General features: G+C 38.7%; 2 protein-coding genes across 2 annotated transcripts in view; both read left to right on the top strand.

The window, feature by feature from the left end:
- LOC129441667 (uncharacterized) overlaps positions 1-17,293 on the top strand; it is a 58,667-nt gene extending 41,374 nt beyond the window's left edge. Inside the window, exons 22-30 of the mRNA XM_055201337.2 lie at positions 200-271; positions 376-411; positions 920-964; positions 6,798-6,830; positions 7,990-8,136; positions 8,223-8,277; positions 10,811-11,002; positions 12,758-12,835; positions 12,953-17,293. Coding sequence (XP_055057312.2) covers positions 200-271; positions 376-411; positions 920-964; positions 6,798-6,830; positions 7,990-8,136; positions 8,223-8,277; positions 10,811-11,002; positions 12,758-12,835; positions 12,953-13,143 — 849 coding nt within the window. The 3' untranslated portion in view covers positions 13,144-17,293. The remainder of the gene's footprint in view (positions 1-199; positions 272-375; positions 412-919; positions 965-6,797; positions 6,831-7,989; positions 8,137-8,222; positions 8,278-10,810; positions 11,003-12,757; positions 12,836-12,952) is intronic.
- A 104-nt stretch (positions 17,294-17,397) lies between these two features.
- Positions 17,398-18,916, top strand: ccr12a (chemokine (C-C motif) receptor 12a). Its single transcript, XM_055201335.2, has 2 exons — positions 17,398-17,465; positions 17,578-18,916. Exon 2 carries the CDS (start codon positions 17,588-17,590, stop codon positions 18,668-18,670), a length of 1,083 nt encoding a protein of 360 aa, XP_055057310.2. The 5' UTR covers positions 17,398-17,465; positions 17,578-17,587; the 3' UTR covers positions 18,671-18,916.
- The last annotated feature ends 2,424 nt before the right edge of the window (positions 18,917-21,340 follow it).

Below are 21,340 nucleotides of genomic sequence, written 5' to 3'. Positions count from 1 at the left end.
GTGCAGAGATGTGACAGATTAACCATTTCATGTCATTGCATTCTGCTTTTGCTAAACACTGCTTGGTAAGCACTTCAAGCGGAGTTGAGTTTAAAAGGCACAGTTCTCCCAAAGATCACCTTTTTTTTGTGGTAATGCACGCAAAAGTGACCGTTTAGTGAGTTCACGCCTGATTCGGTGTGTTTGTGTACATCTACAGGGTTTAGACGGAGAGCCAGGCATTCAAGGTCCACCTGGCATTAGAGGTCTACCAGGATTTAAGGGTCATAAGGTAAAAACTCACGAACCTTACAATAAAACATGTTAGGATAATGATGCCCTTTGAGTTCATGTTTCTGCAACGTTCAATGACTTGATCTCGGATTATTTTTGCAGGGTGATGAAGGCTCAATCGGACCAAAGGGAAGTCAGGTATTGTGACTGCTTACTGACGTATTTGTGACCTTTTTTCTCAGTCTGTCTTGATGGAAAAAAGAACGAGAGGGTGAGAGAGAGGAAAGAGGAAGTTAAAAGGTGTTAAAATGCAAAAAACAAAACAGTTTTTTCTCACAGGAATTCTGAACTACAAAGCTCATGCATGCAATCTAAAATTGTAACCATCAAAGTGTCACACAACAGCTTTCGCACAGCTGATCAACAGCTACTGTAACGCACGCATGTCTAGCTGGGCCGGTTTATGCTGGTCTAAGTACTGCAGTAGATGAGAATAGGCAAGTTTTTACCAGGAAAACATAGTAGCTGTTCTTATATAAATCAGCAAATGGGTACATCAGCAAATAAGGACCAAGCATCCACAACACAAGATGTGTAGTTCACCATCATAGACTGAGATTCACAATACATAGAAGTATAACAGATCTGATCGAGCATTGTTACGGTTATATTCTGATATATTCTGTCAACACATCATTTATTTCAGGGCGAGAGGGGCAGCCAAGGACAACCTGGAGCTCCTGGACAAAATGTATGTAACCATATCAGTTTCATTTGTTAAAGTGATACTCCAGCCAAATTTTACTCACCCTCAAGCAATTCGAGATACACACATCCATCATCTTTCAGACAAACACATTTGTAGTTATTTATGGCTTTTCCATTCCATAGTACCCCACGGTTTGGTATGGTTTGGGTCGGGTCAGCTTACTTTTGGGGCTTTTCCACCGGGTGCAGTACGTAGTACCCGATACTTTTTTTAGTACTACCTCGGTTGGGGTTCCAAGCGACTAACGGTTATTTTAATAATTGATTAATCTGTCGATTATTATTTTTTCGATTGATCGATGAATCGGATAAAAAACAAGAAAAGCATTCATTTCCAACCCCTTATTCAAAACAAAACTAAAATCTTGTTGCTCAAACATGTTGCTCCTTGAACATCCCTGAGCTGTTACAATAATAATAAAATAGCGCGAGTGTGTTCACTCCGCTCCGGGCTTAACTGAAGTTTTTCTTTTTTTTTAAACTTCTCTGCGTCACGCGACACAACGAATCGATTATGAAATTCTTTGCAAACTCTTTTAGTAATCGATTTTTATCGATTTAAACGATTCGTTGTTGCAGCCCTACAAGTGACCCGAGTTGATACCAAAACGTGATGCGAAAACAGTGTAGATCACTGATTGGTCTAAGAGAATCGTCACTACCAGCATCATTGCTATAATGTAAAGATTAGCTTTACCTTCATGCTAGCTCGCGCTGTCTCGAGTAAACATATTGTCATCTGTGCTTTGCTTTTTCCTTTTAGCGATAAAAAACATTCACAGGTTGAGAATCAGGAACACCATAACAGTTTTTTCCAAACTTGCAGTTTGTGGAGGCACATTTGCGAGGTGCACGTTCGCATATGATTACATGCAACTTATGGTAGTGATAAACGCAGAGGTAGTGATAAACGCGTTGTGCATACATGTATTTTGCTGGCCAATTTTAATTTTGTGGTGGACTCAGTGGCGGATTTAGCAAATTGGGGGCCTAAGGCGAAGGTATGTATGGGGCCCCCCTATATGATCTTTAAAAGAGGAATACCAGTAAATTTGTGACCTCGTGGGGACATTTTGAGGTGATTTTTCCAGCAGTTTAATTTAGTGGATGTTTTCATCACAAACACAACGAAAGGGTTGTGAATTTGCCAATCATTTATTGTTGAGTTTTTGAAAAAATTTCAAAGCATTTTGCCAAAATATGCATCATAATAAGATTTGTCACCAAAAATCATTCCATTTGCTGAAACACAGAGAAAGTTGTGGCCAATTTAAGACTCAAAAGCACCTCATGGACGAAAACATCCCCAACATAACATAAGGGTTAAATTATTTTTTCTTGTAGTAATGTTATTTACTTCACCACAAAATAATTTTTTTCATTGTAGGGCTAGGGCTATTACTAGCAGAACTAGGCGGTTGACTCACCAAACCTCATTATTGTAGTGACAGATAAACATGAACTGGACATTTTAACTACTACTTCAAAGTTTCATCTTATTTCTTAAGAATATTAATACAATTTACCATGCTTTTGAAGTGTTCATGATGATAAGGGTCTTATTTATTTATTTATTTTTTAGGTTGTTGGGGGCCCCCTACTATGACCGCTGGTAGGGGGCCCCAAGCAGCCGCCTACCTATACCTCTATGTTAAGACATAAACAAATAAACAAATGTATGGGAATGTACAACAACACTCACTTGTATGATGTGCAAATATAAAGACACGCCTATAATCCCTTCCGCTGCGAAGTGTTACTAAACTCGATGGAAAAGCTAACCAAGCCAAAGTGAGATGAGCTGACCCAACCTGACCCAAACCAAACCGTGGGGTACTATGCAATGTAAAATCACCATTAGTAAAGGTCCTTGCTCTTCCAAGCTTTATAGGAAACAGGGATCAGGGAACAATTTCTGACTATAAACCCCAAAAAGTGCATTTGTCCTTCACAGAGGTAATCCACACGGCTCCAAGGGGTTAATAAAGGTCTTCTGCGGGTAATCGATTAGATTTTGTCAAACAATAGCCATATTTCAAACTTTATAAACTATAATAACTAGCTTTCGGTTACGACGCCATCTTGGATTCACAGGAGAGTTTTGATGTAGTGAGCATTGGTTGGCATCAAACGTGCCGCACAAGCCCTGAAAAGTGAACCCAAAACGTCTCGATCACCCACCTGTGGCTGGTACTAGTATAGGTCATAAACCCCGCCTCCCCTATGTTATTCAATGGGACTTGAGACCAATTAAACAATTTAAAGGTGCAGTGTGTAAAGTTTAGCGGCATCCAGTGGTGAGGTTGCGAATTGCAACCAACGGCTCAGTCCACTGCCCACCCCTCATTTTGAAACGCATAGAGAAGCTACGGTAGCCGCCACCGGAAAAACATGTAATTGACGGAGACAACTTAGTAAAAAAGTTTGTCCGTTAAGGGCTTCTGTAGAAAACATGGCGGCACAAAATGGCGACTTCCACATAAGGGGACCCTCTGTGTATGTAGATAAAAACGTCTCATTCTCAGGTAATAAAAACATAACGGTTCATTATAAAAAGGTCTTTATACACCCCTGATCATATAGTTTTGTATATTATTTGGCATTTCTGTCAAGAGATTCTTCTAAAAATTACACACTGCACCTTTAATTACACTTCATATCTTTTTTTCTGAAGCTGGTTTCTGTCATTTACTGTAGTTTTTATCACGCTGGTGTAAATTCAAGTGTTTGTTTTTAAAATAAGTTTGTTTTTAGTTAGTTATTTAATTATATAAAAACGTTGGTGTGACGTCATGATTGACAGCTGTGATATGTGCATTTTGCGAGGGCGGGGCCTTAATTTCACGGCTTTTCTTCCTGCTCACCACTGTGCAGGACTGATTTCGAAATCAGACGTCAGCGCCTGATTTCTGTGCCGTATCGGGGTCACTGGGGGCTTCACTTTTCACCAATGGATGAGAGTCCATCTTTTTTTTTGCAGTCAATGTTTGGCATGGGACCATTGTGACTTGTGAATCGTGTTCATGATGGCGTCGTTAGAGGAAGCTAGTTATTATAGTATATAAAGATTGAAACATGGATATTTTTCTCAATCGCATCGAGGGGGGACTTCAGTAGGTTACATAAGCAACCAAAAAGCCACAATTATAAGTTTAGGAGAAGCTTTATTTACAGATCTACACTGTTCAAGCTTGTTATTTTATCACCGTCTGCATGTTTTGAGAATCGAACCAATGATCTTGACCTTAAAAGCAGCCCCATGCTTTACTAGTTAATCTCTGGCAACACCTACACAGCAAAACTCCCAGCGTTGCATTATCAGTGTTAATAATCCAGTATGTTACAGATTAGCACTGAATCAGTGAATTGTTTCCTTTTTTCGCAGAAACCATCACAACATTGCTGTATTATGTGATTAAAATATCCCACAGATAATGTATTACATTTTTATATTTTTATTTTATATTTATTTTATATTATCTGTGTTAAAATGAAGTCTAAAATGAATACACATACATATGACGAGGAAAATGATTAAATCATGGTACTAATATCAGCATCAACATGCAAACAAATATAATTTTGGCTTCTTTGGCTGTTATAAAAAAACAAGAAATCAAGAATCAAGTGCCCATCTAATTGTTAGGGTGCCGACTTGTTATGAATCTTTTCGTCAGTGATTGTGTTTGTCAACAGCAGGTGTTTATTATTAACAGGACATTTCACAAGACTTTTTTTAAAGATGTCAAATCTTTGGTGTCCCCAGAGTATGTATGTGAAGTTTTAGCTCGAAATACCCCCATAGATAATTTATTATTACATGTTAAAATTGCCACTTTGTAGGTGTCAGCAAAAATGTGCCTTTTTTGGGTGTGTCCTTTAAAATGCAAATGAGCTGCCATCAGTGTTGTTGTTTTGTCTCAACATACGCAGAACCGGCGCAACGTCATAGAATGTCTCTGAACAGGTTCACGCCCACTTTTGGGGGAATTCAGACTAGACCTTCCATTGACTTCCATTCAAAATAGCGGAACAAAGCAACCTTCGTACACAGCCGGCAGGCGTAAATAAGTTATGAAATCACTCAGATTAAACATGTTGAGTAATTATCTGTCCACCCTGCCTGCCATAGAGCGCGAAAGATACATTAACACATTTAATTTGGTCAATATAAAAACATGTCTCTTTCATTCTCCCAGCATCAAATTTGTGTAACAACGCTCCCTATTGGCCAGAGGTGTCTTACCCGGACATTAAACTCGTACCTCATCGAGTCAACAGGGAAGCAAGTGAATGATTTTACTTTGTATTTGAAAGTTACTTCGTATTTATATATTATGTCTTTATATTTAGAGTAATGAGTGCACTTTTCTGTCGAGTCATACAACTAACTGGCTTAGCGATATTTCCAGCAATCACTGGATAGCGTTTTTACACAAATTTGATGCTGTGAGAATGAAAGGGACATGTTTTTATATTGACCAAATTAAATGTGTTAATGTATCTTTCGCGCTCTATGGCAAGCAGGGTGGACAGATAATTACTCAACATGTTTAATCTGAGTGATTTCATAAGTTATTTACGCCTTCTGTCTGTGTACGAACATTGCTTTGTTCCGCTATTTTGAATGGAAGTCAATGGAAGGTCTGTTTTTTTTCCCCCAAAAAGGGGCGGTGACGAAATTTACAGTCAAGTTCCCGGATGTGCTGGTAGTCCAACATGCACACCAGTATTGTTTTTAGTAAGCTTAAATGTCCTGATATAACTAAGGCCTAGTCCTGGATTAATTTAAAACCTGTCCCTAAGAGTGTGTTATAGGGATAGTTCACCCAAAAAGGACGGTTTTGTCATCATTTACTCACCCTCATGAACACAAAGGAAGATATTTTGAGGAACGTTTGTAACCGAACCAATCCCCTGCTAATAAAACAATTACAGAAAATTCTAATGGTTTAATTGGTTTTATTGGGAATTTTATTGGTTCTAATGGAATATGGCCCAAAACACACTCCAGTGGATTGGTTTTTGTTGGTCTCTAATGGTATGTATTGGTTCTCTGTATTGGTTCTAATGGAATTTGGCCCAAAACACGCCACAGTGTAGTGGTTTTAATGGTAAAAGCTAATGGTTCCTATTGGTATTTTAATGGAAACCATTACAATTTCCTGTAATGGTTTTATTGTTTTTTCAGCAGGGTCAGAAGCACCATTCAGTTCCGTAGGATTCTTTTTCTTCCTATGGAAATTTTTCTTTGTGTTTATCAGATCAAAGAAATGTATACACGTATACACCATTTAATTTAACACTGGTGGTTTTGCTTGTGTTAGAATTGAACCTGTGACCTTGGTGTTGCTAGTGCCAGCAGAGCTGTGAAAACACTTAGCATATAGCTGCACAGCAATGTGTTAAAGCACAAAAAAAAAAAAAAAAACACGTATTAACCACAGATCCTCATCCTGTAACCCACAACACTCAGCATAATGGCGGTGAGATTTTGCACAGGCGAGCAGAACTCACAACTTCTTCAGACAATACAAATTTGTGACCCTGTCTGTGAAATCCAGGTTAAAGTTTCATAATCTAACGATGAGCTTTGATGTGATCTTACTCACTCAATATTAAAGATATCAAGGTTATATACTTGACATTATGTAGGATATACGGTAACAGCAATTCACAAAAAATATAATTTTAGCTGGATTTTCACAGGTAGGGTCACAAATCTACAGTAAACATGACAAATTGTCGGATATCAAATTATGCATTCAAATTCAGATTTGAACCGGATTTTAATAAACCTCTGTCGTTGTCAACAGGGTGAGCCGGGATTCAAAGGAAACAAAGGAGAGGTATGAAATCTTTAAACATAAATGTTGTTGTCAATTTCCTGTTGAGTCATAATCTTAAGGTCTTTCACTTCCCCAGCCACACGCTAAACAAGTCTCATGATAATACTATCATTAGTAACATCTCTCAACCCTAACCATGACTACATTTTAAATATAATAAACAAAACAGTAATTTAAAATAGAACAGAAATACACTCACCTAAAGGATTATTAGGAACACCTGTTCAATTTCTCATTAAAAAGTAATGCTTTATTAGTGCTGTTCATTGATTTTAGTAAGTTTTTTTAATATTGGATATAAAGTGTTTCAATACTACAATATATGGTCTAAAAACGTCTGAGTGCTGCCCTCTTCAGGTTGAACGGTGGCTACTGCAGTTGAATTTTTCTATTGGATGTTGGGTCCAAAAAATAACAGGTTCAAGCTCACCACGTCCTTGTTACGATCACACCACACACTTGGTACGAGCTTAGTTCGTCCCCTCTATTTCCGTTGGGATCTGCCCACTTTTCTTGCATTTTTCAAATATTGCCAGTGGGTGGAGTCAGGCTCTGACCAGGGGTTTAGTTAAGCTTTATTGCAATGGTGTAATGGTGTGGGGGATTTTTTTTGGCACACTTTAGGCCCCTAAGTGCCAATTGGGCATCGTTTAAATGCCATAGCCTACCTGAGCATTGTTTCTGACCATGTCCATCCCTTTATGACCACCATGTACTCATCCTCTGATGGCTACTTCCAGCAGGATAATGCACCATGTCACAAAGCTCAAATAATTTCAAATTGATTTCTTGAACATGACAATGAGTTCACTGTACTAAAATGGCCCCCACAGTCACCAGATCTTAACCTAATAGAGCATATTTGGGATGTGGTGGAACGGGAGCTGGATGTGCATCCCACAAATCTCCATCAACTGCAAGATGCTATCCTATCAATATGGGCCAACATTTCTAAAGAATGCTTTCAGCGCATTTGTTGAATCAATGCCACGTAGAATTAAAGCAGTTTTGTAGGCGAAAGGGGGTCAAACACAGTATTAGTATGGTGTTCCTAATAATCCTTTAGGTGAGTGTATATCACAATTGAAATATCTGATATATGGATCAATTTGTCACTGTTCATAACAATGACCCTGAAATATTTCCGATTTTCTTTTAGCCTGGTGTATCAGGGGATCCCGGGAGCAGAGGGGCGAATGGGATAAAGGGTGACATGGGTCCATCAGGGCCACCTGGATCTCGTGGGTCTTCTGGTCTTGATGGCTTACCAGGGCAACCAGGAATTCCAGGTTATCCAGGGAAACCTGTAAGATGCAGTTTGCTATGAGCATGATTAAAGGACAGAACGCAACTTGTGTGATATTTATTAAATATTAAAATTTTATGTTACAGGGCAAGCCACCTTCAGAGGAACAGCTAATGAAGATCTGTGCATCTGTGCTGCAAAGTAGGTTCAACCACAATAGATGTAACTTTCATGTTTATGGTGTCTTGGAATTGGTCCTGTATGGGATCGCTCCCCGAATGGGGACCTAATAGTTGGAACATTTCCAGAACGCGTCCCGTCGTGTAAACAAAAGACAAGACAATGCTGTTAAGAGCGTGTGATAGTGATGAAGCATGTCGTTGCAACCCAGGGAGCTTAAATAATATTTGCGTGCAAGGTTAACTCTATGATGAATGTCTTGCCGAGTTGGGAGCAACTTTCAGTTCTGTTTAAATTGGATAAATTTGTCTCTAGGCATGATGTGGAAATGTTGGAGATGAATCAGTAAACGGCTATTATTAATTCTGCTATTATCATAACAGACATTATGCTATCAAAGCTATCACAAGTTAGTCTTTACATTGTCAGAAAAAAGGTACAAAGCCTTCTTTATGAAGGTCCTTATATGTACCATTTAGGTACAGATATGTACCGTACTTTATAAGCCGCATCATTCAAAAATGCGTCATTAAGAGGAAATAACATATATAAGTCACAGTGGACTGACTATACATCGCATTTATTTATAAAATCCAAGCCGAAGAACAGACATTTAAGTTATTCAATTAAACAAAAGCAGACAGAACAGCAGGCTGAATAGATGTCTGTACGTTAAAGTAATATTAGCAGTTATTTAAACGATAAACCACCATTGCATACAGAACTTACCTGGAAGGTTGAATAGTCTAAATTAACCGAACAATCCAACTAGCGTAAAGTTCGCATACTCGTCATTCCACATCACTGAATTTATTGAATTACATAAATACAGAAACAGCTATGGTGAACTCTTGCGGCTGTAGACGGTAATGTTGTCTCTTGCCTCATAAATGTCAAAATTAGTACATACTGAGAGACGCAGGACCAGTCAAGTTATGAAAAAAAACGCGGCTTATAGACCGAAAAATAAGGTACCCTTTAGGCTTTTTGAAAGGGTACATCCCCCGTGACAGCTGTTGTATGTTGTATATTCAACACAGTTTTACATAATACAGCAAATGTATTTTTACACGTAATTGCACTGAATATACTAGTGACAGGATTTGTACTTGGGGAAGATGTTTGTGATGCTGAGCAGGACGGTTCAGTACACACAAAAAAGAGGATGTGTTATTATTATTTTCAATTTTTTTCACACTTTTTTATATTTGTTTCACACATTGTGTCATTTTAACACACATGTCATTTTGTGTTGATTTTGACCAAAAGTGACAATGTGTTAAAAGTAATGTGTTGTTCAAATAATAACACAGGATTAGTCTAGTTTTTTAGAGTATAAGACATGTTAAAGTAGACAATCAAAATGAAACTTGAGCAAAAAAATTGCAATCATGCATAGTTATGCTGCGTACACACCAAACACGAAGCATCGCTTTCCTCGCTCTAAATAACAATATGTCATTTTGTAAAAAATATGTTTTTTGCTGCCTGCCGTGCCACACAGAAAAGCGACCAGTGTCATACACGTTTTTCCATTGTCCAATCGAATGACTTTAATCTTTCACGCTTTAATATTTGATTGACAGGACAGCTGCCTCGTTAGTGGCTAGCATTGTAAAAGAAACGCAGCCCACTGCTCTTTTCTAAAGTCCTCCCCAGGTTTTTAAGGGACCATTTACACCAAAGCATTTGGTGGACGCAACTGTGGGTGCTTGCCAGCGTTTTTATCGGCTAAGCGCTTGTTATGATACTTCTGCTTTCTTAATCAGTCATTGAACGAAGTGCTGGTTGGTTAATTTGATGTTTGTCCCGCCCTTCCTCCACTGTGACTGGACAGCCGAGTGAGAAGTGACAATGACGTGCTAAGCTTTTCACCCAAAGTTCCATTGGAAACAATAGAAAACATATGCCGGCCGCTGGCATAAATGTCCTGGTGTACACGCCCCCTATCCGCTCAAAACACGTTCTGAACTATCCCTTAAAGGTGCTCTAAGCGAATTCACGCATTTTAGACCATAAAATATTTTTTTGATACATACAGCAAACATCTCCTCGCTATCTGCTTGCTGCCTGTCCGCTAATCAAACTGTAAAAAAACGCGATCTCTGTAGACACCCCAGGCTTCACAAACGGCAATAACAACAAAGTGGCCAAACCTACCACCAGAAACAATAACAAAGTGTTCCAGCCAATAAACGACAAGAAGGATTTGAGGGTGGGGTTGGGCGAGTTCATGAAAACACGTAAGGGAGGGGGAGGAGTTAGCTACGCTCCGATGGTTTGAAAACAGTTCAAACATCAACAAAAAGTGACGTCACACAGATTCGCTTAGAGCGCCTTTAAATGCAGTTGCAGAAAGTGGTTACATGCAAAGTGGAATCTGGGTAAACTTTAAGTCAGTCATGTTTTACTTGAAGCATTCAGTGTGCATACTCACACATATTGTTGGCTCGTGAATAACCACACATAACATAACACACCCAAGACTGTAAGCTCAATAGTAAGACCAAAATATTGTCTTTTCTGAATATTGCTTTAAATGAATCTTTAACAGATCAGCTGCCACAGCTCCTTCAGGTGATGGGACAGCAAAGTTGCCAACAGTGTGAAACCAGAAAAGGACCACCAGGTGATCCAGGCTCTCCTGGTTTAAAGGGCCCACCTGGATCACCAGGGGACCCTGGCACGGCAGGAGCTCCAGGCTACCCGGGTCCACCAGGAAGGAGGGGACCAGAAGGGGTTAAAGGTGAGACACTTACTATTCTTCAACAGATTGATAATATGTATTTCCCTTTCATTTACTATGCATTTTTTAAATGTGAAAATTTACTTAATAATTGAATGTGTTCCTGGTTAAATTATGCATCATTTATTATTGTTGATTGTTGCGTAGAGAATTTTTTTTGTCTTTCCCACAGTAATTTAATAAAGATGAATGTATTTAAGCTGTAAACATGTGTTTTATACACACAAAGTAAAGCAACCAGGGAAAAACTAGTAAATAAGTCAAGGATCCAACTAAAACAAACACTGATCACAATAATGGTAACTTAAAATGAAACAAAACATCAACATCTAAACCTAATAAGTGAAATGTGTTTTCTACAGCAATATATTTACTGAACATTCAGAAATAATGTTTTATAAAATAATAAAATGCAATGTTTCTCTATCATTTACATAACAATCAAACAAGTCAATATAATAAACAGTTGTTGTTTTAAACATTGTGTGAACATTAAAACATGACATTGTCATAACGTTTAAAAATGGTAAAATGTGACATTCCCCTAACGTTCAGACAACCCAGAAACGTTCTGAGAACGTCAAGAAAACTGAACACTTTTTTTTTTTTTGTTGGCAGAACGTTTTTGGGAAGTTGGGAACTATCAGGGAACGTTCTTAGAACTTTTCTCTCTTAGCTGGGTATGTGGACCACTTCAGACTCACTTACTGTGCAATATCTTTGCCAAAATTGGCCCTGATGCATCTTTATACAGCTGGGCCACATTTGCTACATCATATATGGGCCACTTCAGACTCACACCCACATGAGCTGTTGCCTACTGTGCCATATGTTTGCCAAAACCGGCCCGGATATGTTTTTAAAGAACTGGGACACATTTACTAAATCATATGTGGGCCACATTAGACACACACCCACATGAGCTGGTGGTTACTGTGTAGGGTGGCCATTTGTGCCAGTTCCGCCGGACACGTCCCGAACATGTTTTCGGGTTCGTTCTCCGGAAGTCGCGTTGGTCGACCGCATACATCGTTAAGGTTTAATATTTCGGGTTTAATTTCAGAAAAACAACCGTTACATTTCAAGGTATGAATGAAACTACAATGATTGTGTCTTAAAAGAAATAAATCTTAATTTTCTAATATATTTTAACTGAAATGTGAGAACCTCAATGACGTATGCGGCCGAGCAACGCGACTTCCGGAGAACGAACCCGAAAACATGTTCGGGACGTGTCCGGCGGAACTGGCACGAATGGCCACCCAATTACTGTGCCACATGTTTGCCAAAACCGGCCTGGATATGTTTAAAAAAAAACTGGGCCACATTTGCTGCAAAATGTGAGGGCCACATTTGGTTTATTCCAAGATTAGGCCGTGTTTGTTGTGCAGCATTTTTGCCAAAGGTGGCCCATTTTTGTTGTTTGATATTTGGGCCATATTCACTATTTGTCGGATGGGCCACTTTTGGTTCATATTCAGATGACATGTTGCCGTGAGCACAGCATCTTTGCCTAAAAAGGCCCACATGTGATTTGATATATTTGGCCCTATATTTTGCTATTTTACATGTGAGCCTTTTTAGGTTCACAGCCCTTTTATTCGGGTCAGAGGCCAGCAGTGCCGCATTTTTGCCTAAAGTGGCCCACATGCGCTTGCTATCAGGGATTGTATTGCAAACGCCATTTAAGGTTGACTTTTAGTTGCTATATGGAAATCTTGATCGAAAACTGGCACTGATATGTTCTCCTTACAGGTGATATTGGGCCGATGGGTATGAAAGGTGCCAAAGGACACGGTGAAGTTGGGTTGCCAGGTCCACCTGGTCCAGCAGGTAAATAGCACCAATAGATCCCTTTATCCGACTAAAGTCATTTATGATACTTGATACTTGTATGATGATTTGTTTTAAGATGAACTTTCTGAAGTGCTTTGTTTTTGTCTTTCACAGGTTTGCAAGGCCCACGTGGAAATGATGGTGAGGGATATCCTGGTCCTTCTGGTCCGCCAGGCAAACCTGGCACACCAGGCATTCCAGGCAAACGTGGGTCTCCAGGATCAATGGGTGTTTGTGACCCCTCGTCTTGTTATCAATCCTATGGTCTTCAGGACGATCCTTATAGGAAAGGACCTAACTTTTAACAGCAGGACAGTGGGATCTAAAGGCCAATTCACACTGGTCCAACTCCAACAAACCCCAACATTTTAAAGTCTCATTTACTTTGATCCAACAACTGCCAACAGGGGTTTCAAACTGACCCAACAGATTAACAGATGCGTCTTTTGGCGTTAAATTATGCGATCGCATAATCATGTTTTTCTGGAGGGACTGATCCGTGTGAATTGACCTTTACTGATTGTTGTCAGCATTGACCTCAAGAACTGTAAACCTCTAAAGATCATTGACTTTAAATATGTGATGTGTGTGTGTGTGTTTTCTGTCAGAATCTTGTACTGCGTGTGATGCAGTTCCTGTTTTTTTTATTTTGATGATTAATTATGTTTACACTAAAGCGTTGGGTTAATAAGGGACAAACCCAATTTTTTTTTTTTTTGACCCATAACCCAACATTAATATGCTGAAACAACCCATGCTGGGTTCAAAACGACCAATTTTCATTAAAATTTTTTAGTGAATACCTTTAAAATGTTTATACTGTATCCACTGCACTGCCCTAGCCAAGCTACCTCTGTACGGGATGTGAAGCAATTTTTGTTGGCTATACTACGACACCAGTACATTCACTTCTGCTCAGTGGCTTTTCTTGATTTACGTAAAATGTTTGTTTCGCTAAAATTTTTTTTATTTAATTATACTTTTAATCAGTGGCAGCCGGTGACTCCTTTTTCGAGGGCGCACGATGCGAAGATCGTCACAACATGTATGTAGCCCGTTAAGTGTCTGCTGCAGACGCATTGAAGGAGTTTATGAATAAAGTTACATGTACGCTCGCGTTTGCCAGATACTCGCTTACTGTAATCTCATGTGTAATCAAAGTTGACTGTTAAATGAGTGTTTTGCAAGTATTTTGTGAACGTGAGCGTCTCTTTTATCATAAACCTTTTGGGAATGTGTGCAACAGGCACTTACTTGGACATTGCACGTGATGCACATTGTTCACATGACGGACCAACAGGGGCGTCAGTTTGTGTTGGAAAGTGGTGGGGACAAAAGATCAGATGAAAAAACATTACAGCAGGATGGGAAAAATAATGAATAACGGCGCATCAAAAATGGGCATAGCGTAGGCCAGTCAACAACACGAAAATACTCTGCATAAAACCCTCAACAATGTTGACTGCACATGTAATGCAGGGTTTGCGGTAGACGCGGCAAGCGTGATTGATTTACATGTTAAGTCAATGCAAAGACGCGATTAGGCATTGTGTGGCGCGGTACACGCGGTAAGCACACGTGGTAATGGCGAATTGAGCGATGCCGCGGGAAACACGCAAGTTTAAAAAACTTGAACTTCCGTGGAATTCTGCGCTGCGTTAACCAATCAGGACCTTGCTGAAGTAGTGACATTATTACAGGAAGCGAGCGGAGTGGCGGAGTCTCAGCAGAGTCGCAGAAGACCCTCCCTCACGCACGAATGAAGCGAGTGAACTCAAATGTTCAAGCATCCAACTAGGCGCGAATAGCGCGTTTTTGCCGCCTCTACCGCAGCTGGTGGGAATGTACCATAATGCTGCGTTTACACCAACCGCATTTGAAGCGTCAAAATCGCGTCTACTGCGCCTAGTTTGCCTCTTGAACAGTTTGAATGCATTTGGGCGTCTAGAGCGAAGTAGACGGGCGGAAAAAGCAAGCAGTTGTCACGTGTCAGAGGCAAAATCCGCTTCTTGTGGGAGGGGCAAGTGCTATGCGGTTGTCTGTTTGCAAGATGGCTGATGTTGATTGTGCATTTATCGAGGGTTATCGGTTTGTATTTGGTCACCTTACTATAGGGGGAAAATAAACGGCGTGGGTCAATAAACGTCACGTGACTCAAAAGTGAAATGTGTACAAGCGAGGACCTCTTTATTCCTGTCTCTATAGAAATAAGAACTTGTGTCGTATAGCTCCGGGTGACTGCTCACGAACGATATCAAGCGTTCCTTCATGTTGAATGAGTGACTCTGGGTGGGGCTGCTGCCACAGCAGCAAGCAGGCTCCTGATTGGTTAACGCAGTGCGAAAATCCGCCAAAGTTAAAAAAATTCAACTCGGGCGTCAGCCGTAAATTCGCGTCAAACGCAAAATGCACAAAAAGCACCATTTCCGCGTACCGCGCTAGACCCTCAATTCGCGCCATTCGCGCGAACTAGACACGCGAATGAGGCGGAATTGCGTCTGCCGCGCCAAACTCCTCATCCACACCGCGAGACCTCCAGACGCGCGTCGATGCATCTTCACATTGACTTAACATTGAAATCACTCGGGTTTGATGCCTCTACCGTGGCTGGTGTAACTGTGGGTTTACACCAAACGCGAAGCGTGCAATCGCATCGCGTTGCTTGCTCTAGATTACTCATGGGATTTAACTTTGTGTCATGCTAACAACTTGGCCTAAGACGCGTTTGAGGCGTATAGCGCAGTTTTCACGGCAAAAGTGCCGCCCATATCGCGTCCTTCGCATCGCCCCACGCGAGGACGCATCTGATCGCATCTTTGCATTGACTTTGTATGTCGTTGAACTCGCATCTGGTGTAAACCCACAGTAAACGCAGCATAACAGTCCCTGAAACACCAGCTCAACCGAACAGTGCCAAAGCACCATACTGTAAAAAACAGCAGCGTATTACGTCGATGATTACAATGAAATTCCTTACATATGTAAAAGAAATCACACCATAAGCATACAACGCAACAAATGTGACCACAAAACCAGTCGTAAGTCGCACAAGTGGGTGATTCTCACGAAAACTTGGTTTTAAAAATGTCAAGCATGAAAATGTAAAAATTGCTTAAATTTACTTTTTTTTCCACCAGACATTGAAAAACAAAGTCTAGAGTAAATGGGAACATTAATTTAAAAACTTGTACTTATCATTTAACACTTTTTTTAACATAATTTTAAAAATTAGTCCTAAAAAATCTCATTACCGCAACAGTCAGAAAACATCAACACTGACATATTTTCAAAATGACATGACAAACCTGAAAAAAACATAATTTGGAGATTCTGCACATGCATTTAAAATCACAGTATTATGCTTCTATTAATTAAATTAACATTTAATAAGCATCTGTTGCGGTAATGATAATCAAAATGTCGTGTAAGCATTCTGACAAGACAATATTTCAAATTAACTGTAAAAAAATGATCTTACCTAGTAGCCATCTTGAAGTAACTGGTCCATGTGCTTGGTCACTCAAAATCAAACTTTATTAAAATTCTGTATGTGTGCTTAAACTGTTCTCAAAAAGTGTTGCGGAGGATGAGAACATCAGGCATGGACACATCATTTTCCTAATTTTTCTTCATTATTATTATACATGAATATTCAGTAAATATTTTTTCTGTCATCTAAAGTAGTCTAGCAAAACATCCATTTATTTTTTTTCTTAATATTTTTGTGTTAATTTGATTAAATTACAACATAACGCATGTTCAAACACAGCCGGACACATTGCGGTAATGAGAATTTCAGCAGAAAATGAGATAAAATTTACAATTATAAATTCTTATGTTGAAATCACACATTGTGCAAGGTAGAACACAGTATTGTGTTAATTCTGATGCTTTTTAATGTTACTATATTACACATTTTAAAGCTAAAATCATTAGTGCCGTGGTGTTTCAATGGTTTCGTGAGAATCACCCAAGTATTGCTTGATTTTTCAGAACATTTTAACCAATTGCTTTCAAAAAAGTGGTCCCCAGCGTCCCCAGTGTAAATGACACCTATGCGCACCAAACACATATTTTGACATGACGAGCAACACACGACGCTCCGAACACATATTTATAATTTGCGCCACTCGAAAGAAAAGTCACCGGCCGCCACTGCTTTTAAATATACTGTAGCTTTAGTATCTGTTTTTAACTAAATATATAGCTTTGTGAAAAGATCAGTAATTTCTTGCTATTTATTACCAAACTTTTTTTAATGCACATGACTTTTGTCTTATGTTCTTCAGCAAATATTTAATGTCTGATCTCATGTGTTATTTTATTTTTTGAAGTGCAGCTGACATTTGAATTGTACTTTATTATAACATGAAATAAATGTTTTAAACCTGAATGATCTATAATTGATCTTTTTCATTTTCCTGTAATGACATTTCAAACATGTTGACCTATAGAGTAAAGGTGTTAGTGGTTTGCGTTACGCTGACACGTAAATTTAACTCTTAAGCTCTCTATAGTTCCTTGTTCCGGATGTCTGCACTTTTTTTTTGATAATAAGCCACAACGTGGTTTGTTTCCCGACAGTCAGAGCTGCAACATTTCACAGGTTCATTTATCAGAGACGCTGGTGAGTGAAACAAACTCTTGATCTTTAAAACTCTTATTTTGTTTTATTTGTTTTACTGTGTATATGTATGTCATTAATTCTCTGTTTTCTGTTAACTTTTTAAATCAAACAGACCACCAGATATGACCACAGAAACCATGCAGGCGGATGATTATTTTTATGAATTTTTCGACGCTGTTTCCAATTCGACAGACATCTCGTACGTCCAAAAGGGTGATGTTCTTTTATGTGAAAAAACTGAAGTGAATCAATTCGGTGCAAGGGTTCTCCCAACGTTTTACTGCATAAATTTCATCCTAAGCTTGATTGGAAACGGACTGGTGCTGTGTATCATCTACAAGTATGAAAAGCTAAGCACGGTCACCAACATATTCCTGCTCAACCTGGTCATCTCGGACCTGCTCTTCGCCTTCAGTTTGCCGTTTTGGGCCGTGTACCACCACTCCGAATGGATCTTCGGCAGTGCCCTCTGCAAGCTGGTGGGAAGCTTGTATTCCATCGGCTTCAACAGCTCCGTCCTCTTCCTCACGCTCATGACCTTCGACCGCTACCTCGCCGTGGTCCATGCCATCACGGCAACCCGGAGCAGGAAGACCATGTATGCGTTTGCATCGTCCGCTGTAATCTGGTTTATCAGTATATTGGCGAGCGTAAAAGATATGGTTCTTTTCGACGTGCAGCCTGGCAACCAAAGCATGATGCTGTGTGAAATGACCGGTTATCACCACAACATCATGAAAAAGTGGCAGCTGATCGGCCACTATCAGCAGTTCCTGCTTTTCTTCACGGTGCCTCTGGCTATGGTCCTGTACTGCTACATTCGCATCAGCATTAGGATCATGTCCACCCGCATGAGAGAAAAGTGCAGGGCCGTCAAACTCATCTTTATCATCGTTTTAATCTTCTGCGTCTGCTGGACGCCGTACAACGTGGTCATCCTGCTACAAGCCATCGAAATGTCCAACGGAGACCAAAAGCAATGCTCGGACACTCTTGACTATGCACTGTACATGTCACGAAATTTTGCCTACTTGTACTGCTGCATCAGTCCCGTCTTCTATACGTTCTTGGGGAAGAAATTTCAAACCCACTTTCTGAAACTTTTGGCCAAGCGTATACCTTGTCTGAACATAACCATCGTGACACCAACACAAAGCAGTAAAACCACATCATTCAGAACCCCGAACACCGTGACTGAACACTGAATATTCAGTAGATGGGACTCTGTTCTTGTTTGATGACTTTTGAATGAATTTGTCATTCAGAAAATGAAAAAAGGAACAGATAGGGTTATGAAGAAAGGACTTAAGAAACTGAATGTTGTCTGTACATAATTCATTACTCATTGAACATGCAGTTTATGTGTATTATCATGCAATTTCTAAGAATGTATTTTGTGCTCAAGAGTCAGATTTATCTACATTGTAAAAAGTGAAAAGTTGGGTTAAATTTTTTTAACTCACACAAATTTATGTTAAAGAAACTTGATTTTTTTAAGTTTTACAAACTGAACAAATTGTTTAAGTTGATCAAACTTTTCACTTTTTACAGTGTAGAGACATTAAAAGGATTTAATGAGCTCATTTTGATATCCATATATGTAAATATTCATTTGCACATATTCTGTTGTCTGTCATCAATACTATAATTTTTTTTTTTTCAAATTTTACCACTTCTAATGTAAGATTGTTATTGCAACATAATATGCATTGTCTTACTCAGGGCTCTCCAACATTTTTGTGATCAAGGGCTACCACAATGGATAAAACAAAATCTGGAGGGCTACTTTTTCTATAGTCTACTTTTGTTTTACTTGTTGATTGTATTTGATTTTACTTGTTGATATGTTTTATCATTGTTTAAAATGTTAACATACATAAAAGAAGCCGAGCTTATATAAAAATGGTAATAAATAAATGTTAAAATTGAATCTATTTGTAGAATGTGCTTTGTCTGCCAACCCACGGGCACCGTGTTGAAGACAACTGGTCTGACTCTTGCCTAGGTGTGGTGTGTGAAACTGTGTGATTCATTTATAGACATCTGATGAACACACAAGAAAATATTTTGATAAATGATGGTTAGCGCTCCGCTGACTGTACCCATTGACTTCTATGAAAAACAAATACTATGGAAGTCAATGGGTACCATCAACTGTGTGCTTAGCATATTTTGTCAAATATCTTAATTTTGTTTAATTCCTAAAACTCATACAGTTTACAACAGCATGAGAGGGAATAAAGGATGACAGCATTTTATTTTTGGGTGAACTATCCCTTTAAGGATCTATTGTGTACCTTTAAAGGTACAGTTAACCCTCGTAAGCCCCGATTTTCCATATGTTAGAGTGCCGCGGGGGTAAAAATGACCCCAGAAATTAAAAGAGTTTTTACTAAAAATATATACATTTTTAATTATACAAATATTATATACTGTATATTATTTTTTGTTTACTTAACATCTATACATTAATGATGTGTTTTGAGAGATATGAAGTACTTTTGTACCTGTGTGTGTGTGTGTGTGTGTGTGTGTGTGTGTGTGTGTGTGTCCACGCACCTGTGTGAGCATTATAGCCCACCAATTTACATCTTTGTTTTGCATCTGTGGCTGTTTTTTTGCCAAATTCTAAAAATGCTCTCTGTGGCAGTCATACCTTGGTGTGTGTGTGTGTGTGTGTGTGTGTGTGTGTGTGTGTGTGTGTGTGTGTGTGAGAGATTATGTCGTTTCTATATTGCATTTGTGCTCTAGTACCAGGCCTTCTTTTCTATGTTAAAATTTTCAGATTTATTCTAGATTTTTTACCAACCACACGAAAAAAAATTTTTGCATTTCCTTTTTTTTCAATTGGGGTCATTTTCCCCCCACTTTTGGTTATTTTTTTATACATTTTCAGAAAGACCAAAATATGCCCAGGTTTTTATATGAATATTGACAGATACTCTAGAAAAGTCACAAAATCTTATTTTACTGAAATGAAGGGAACCATGTTTTTTAACTAAAGTAAAGTGGCTTGGGGGTCAGATTGACCCCAAGGGACTTATTAGGATTAAATGATTTGTAGCCCTAACATTGGTACAAAATTGGTCCTTAGGTTATAATATTGTACCCTAAAAGGTACAACATGTTAATGTTTTGTATACCCATAAAGGTACAAAAACCACCCCAGAGACAGAAAAGGTACAGTTTAAAAAAATATCTGACAGTGTCGCAAAATATATTAAATTTTTTAAGTTGTAAATGTTAGGCAATTTGTTAATATTAAAGTTTAATGCCTGGCATATGAGAAAATGTAAACATAAAAGAGAGTAACAGGAAGCTGCTGATATTATCTGTTCAGTCATTTTTAGTGACCTGTTATTTGAGTAGTGAAACTAACACATTTTCACACCTTTCGAAAGCCACAAGGAAACTTCCTGACATGTAAACAGGTAAATCTACAGAATCCTGTTTTATAAACTGATAAGTATGATGATAAGATCTTTACATTGTGTTCCTTTGGTTATGCCTGAAATATATATCGTTTTAATGCATTACAGTAACTACACTACTTAACTTTTGTCCAAAGTGGCTTAGAAAAGTTAGGAATACAACAAAGTGACTCTTAAGATGCGTCACAATGTCATAGAAGAACCATTTTTTGCTTTTAACATCCAAAGAACCTTTTATTTTACAAAAGACTATTTGTGCTGAAATAAGATTTTTCTTATTTTTTCTTTAAAAATTGTACTTAAAAAAAAACTAAAAATAGCTCTTCGATATATTGCATCACTGTGAAGAACCTTGCAACAACCTTTCAAGCACCTTTATTTTTATATAGCATATTAAGAGAGTTAAATCTGGGTCATTATTTTTTCTTAAATGTATATCATTTT

This window comes from Misgurnus anguillicaudatus, chromosome 2 (assembly GCF_027580225.2).
Source record: "Misgurnus anguillicaudatus chromosome 2, ASM2758022v2, whole genome shotgun sequence".
NCBI lineage: Eukaryota > Metazoa > Chordata > Actinopteri > Cypriniformes > Cobitidae > Misgurnus > Misgurnus anguillicaudatus.
Note: the sequence above shows the minus strand (reverse complement) of the source record. Positions and strands in the feature narration are given on the sequence as shown.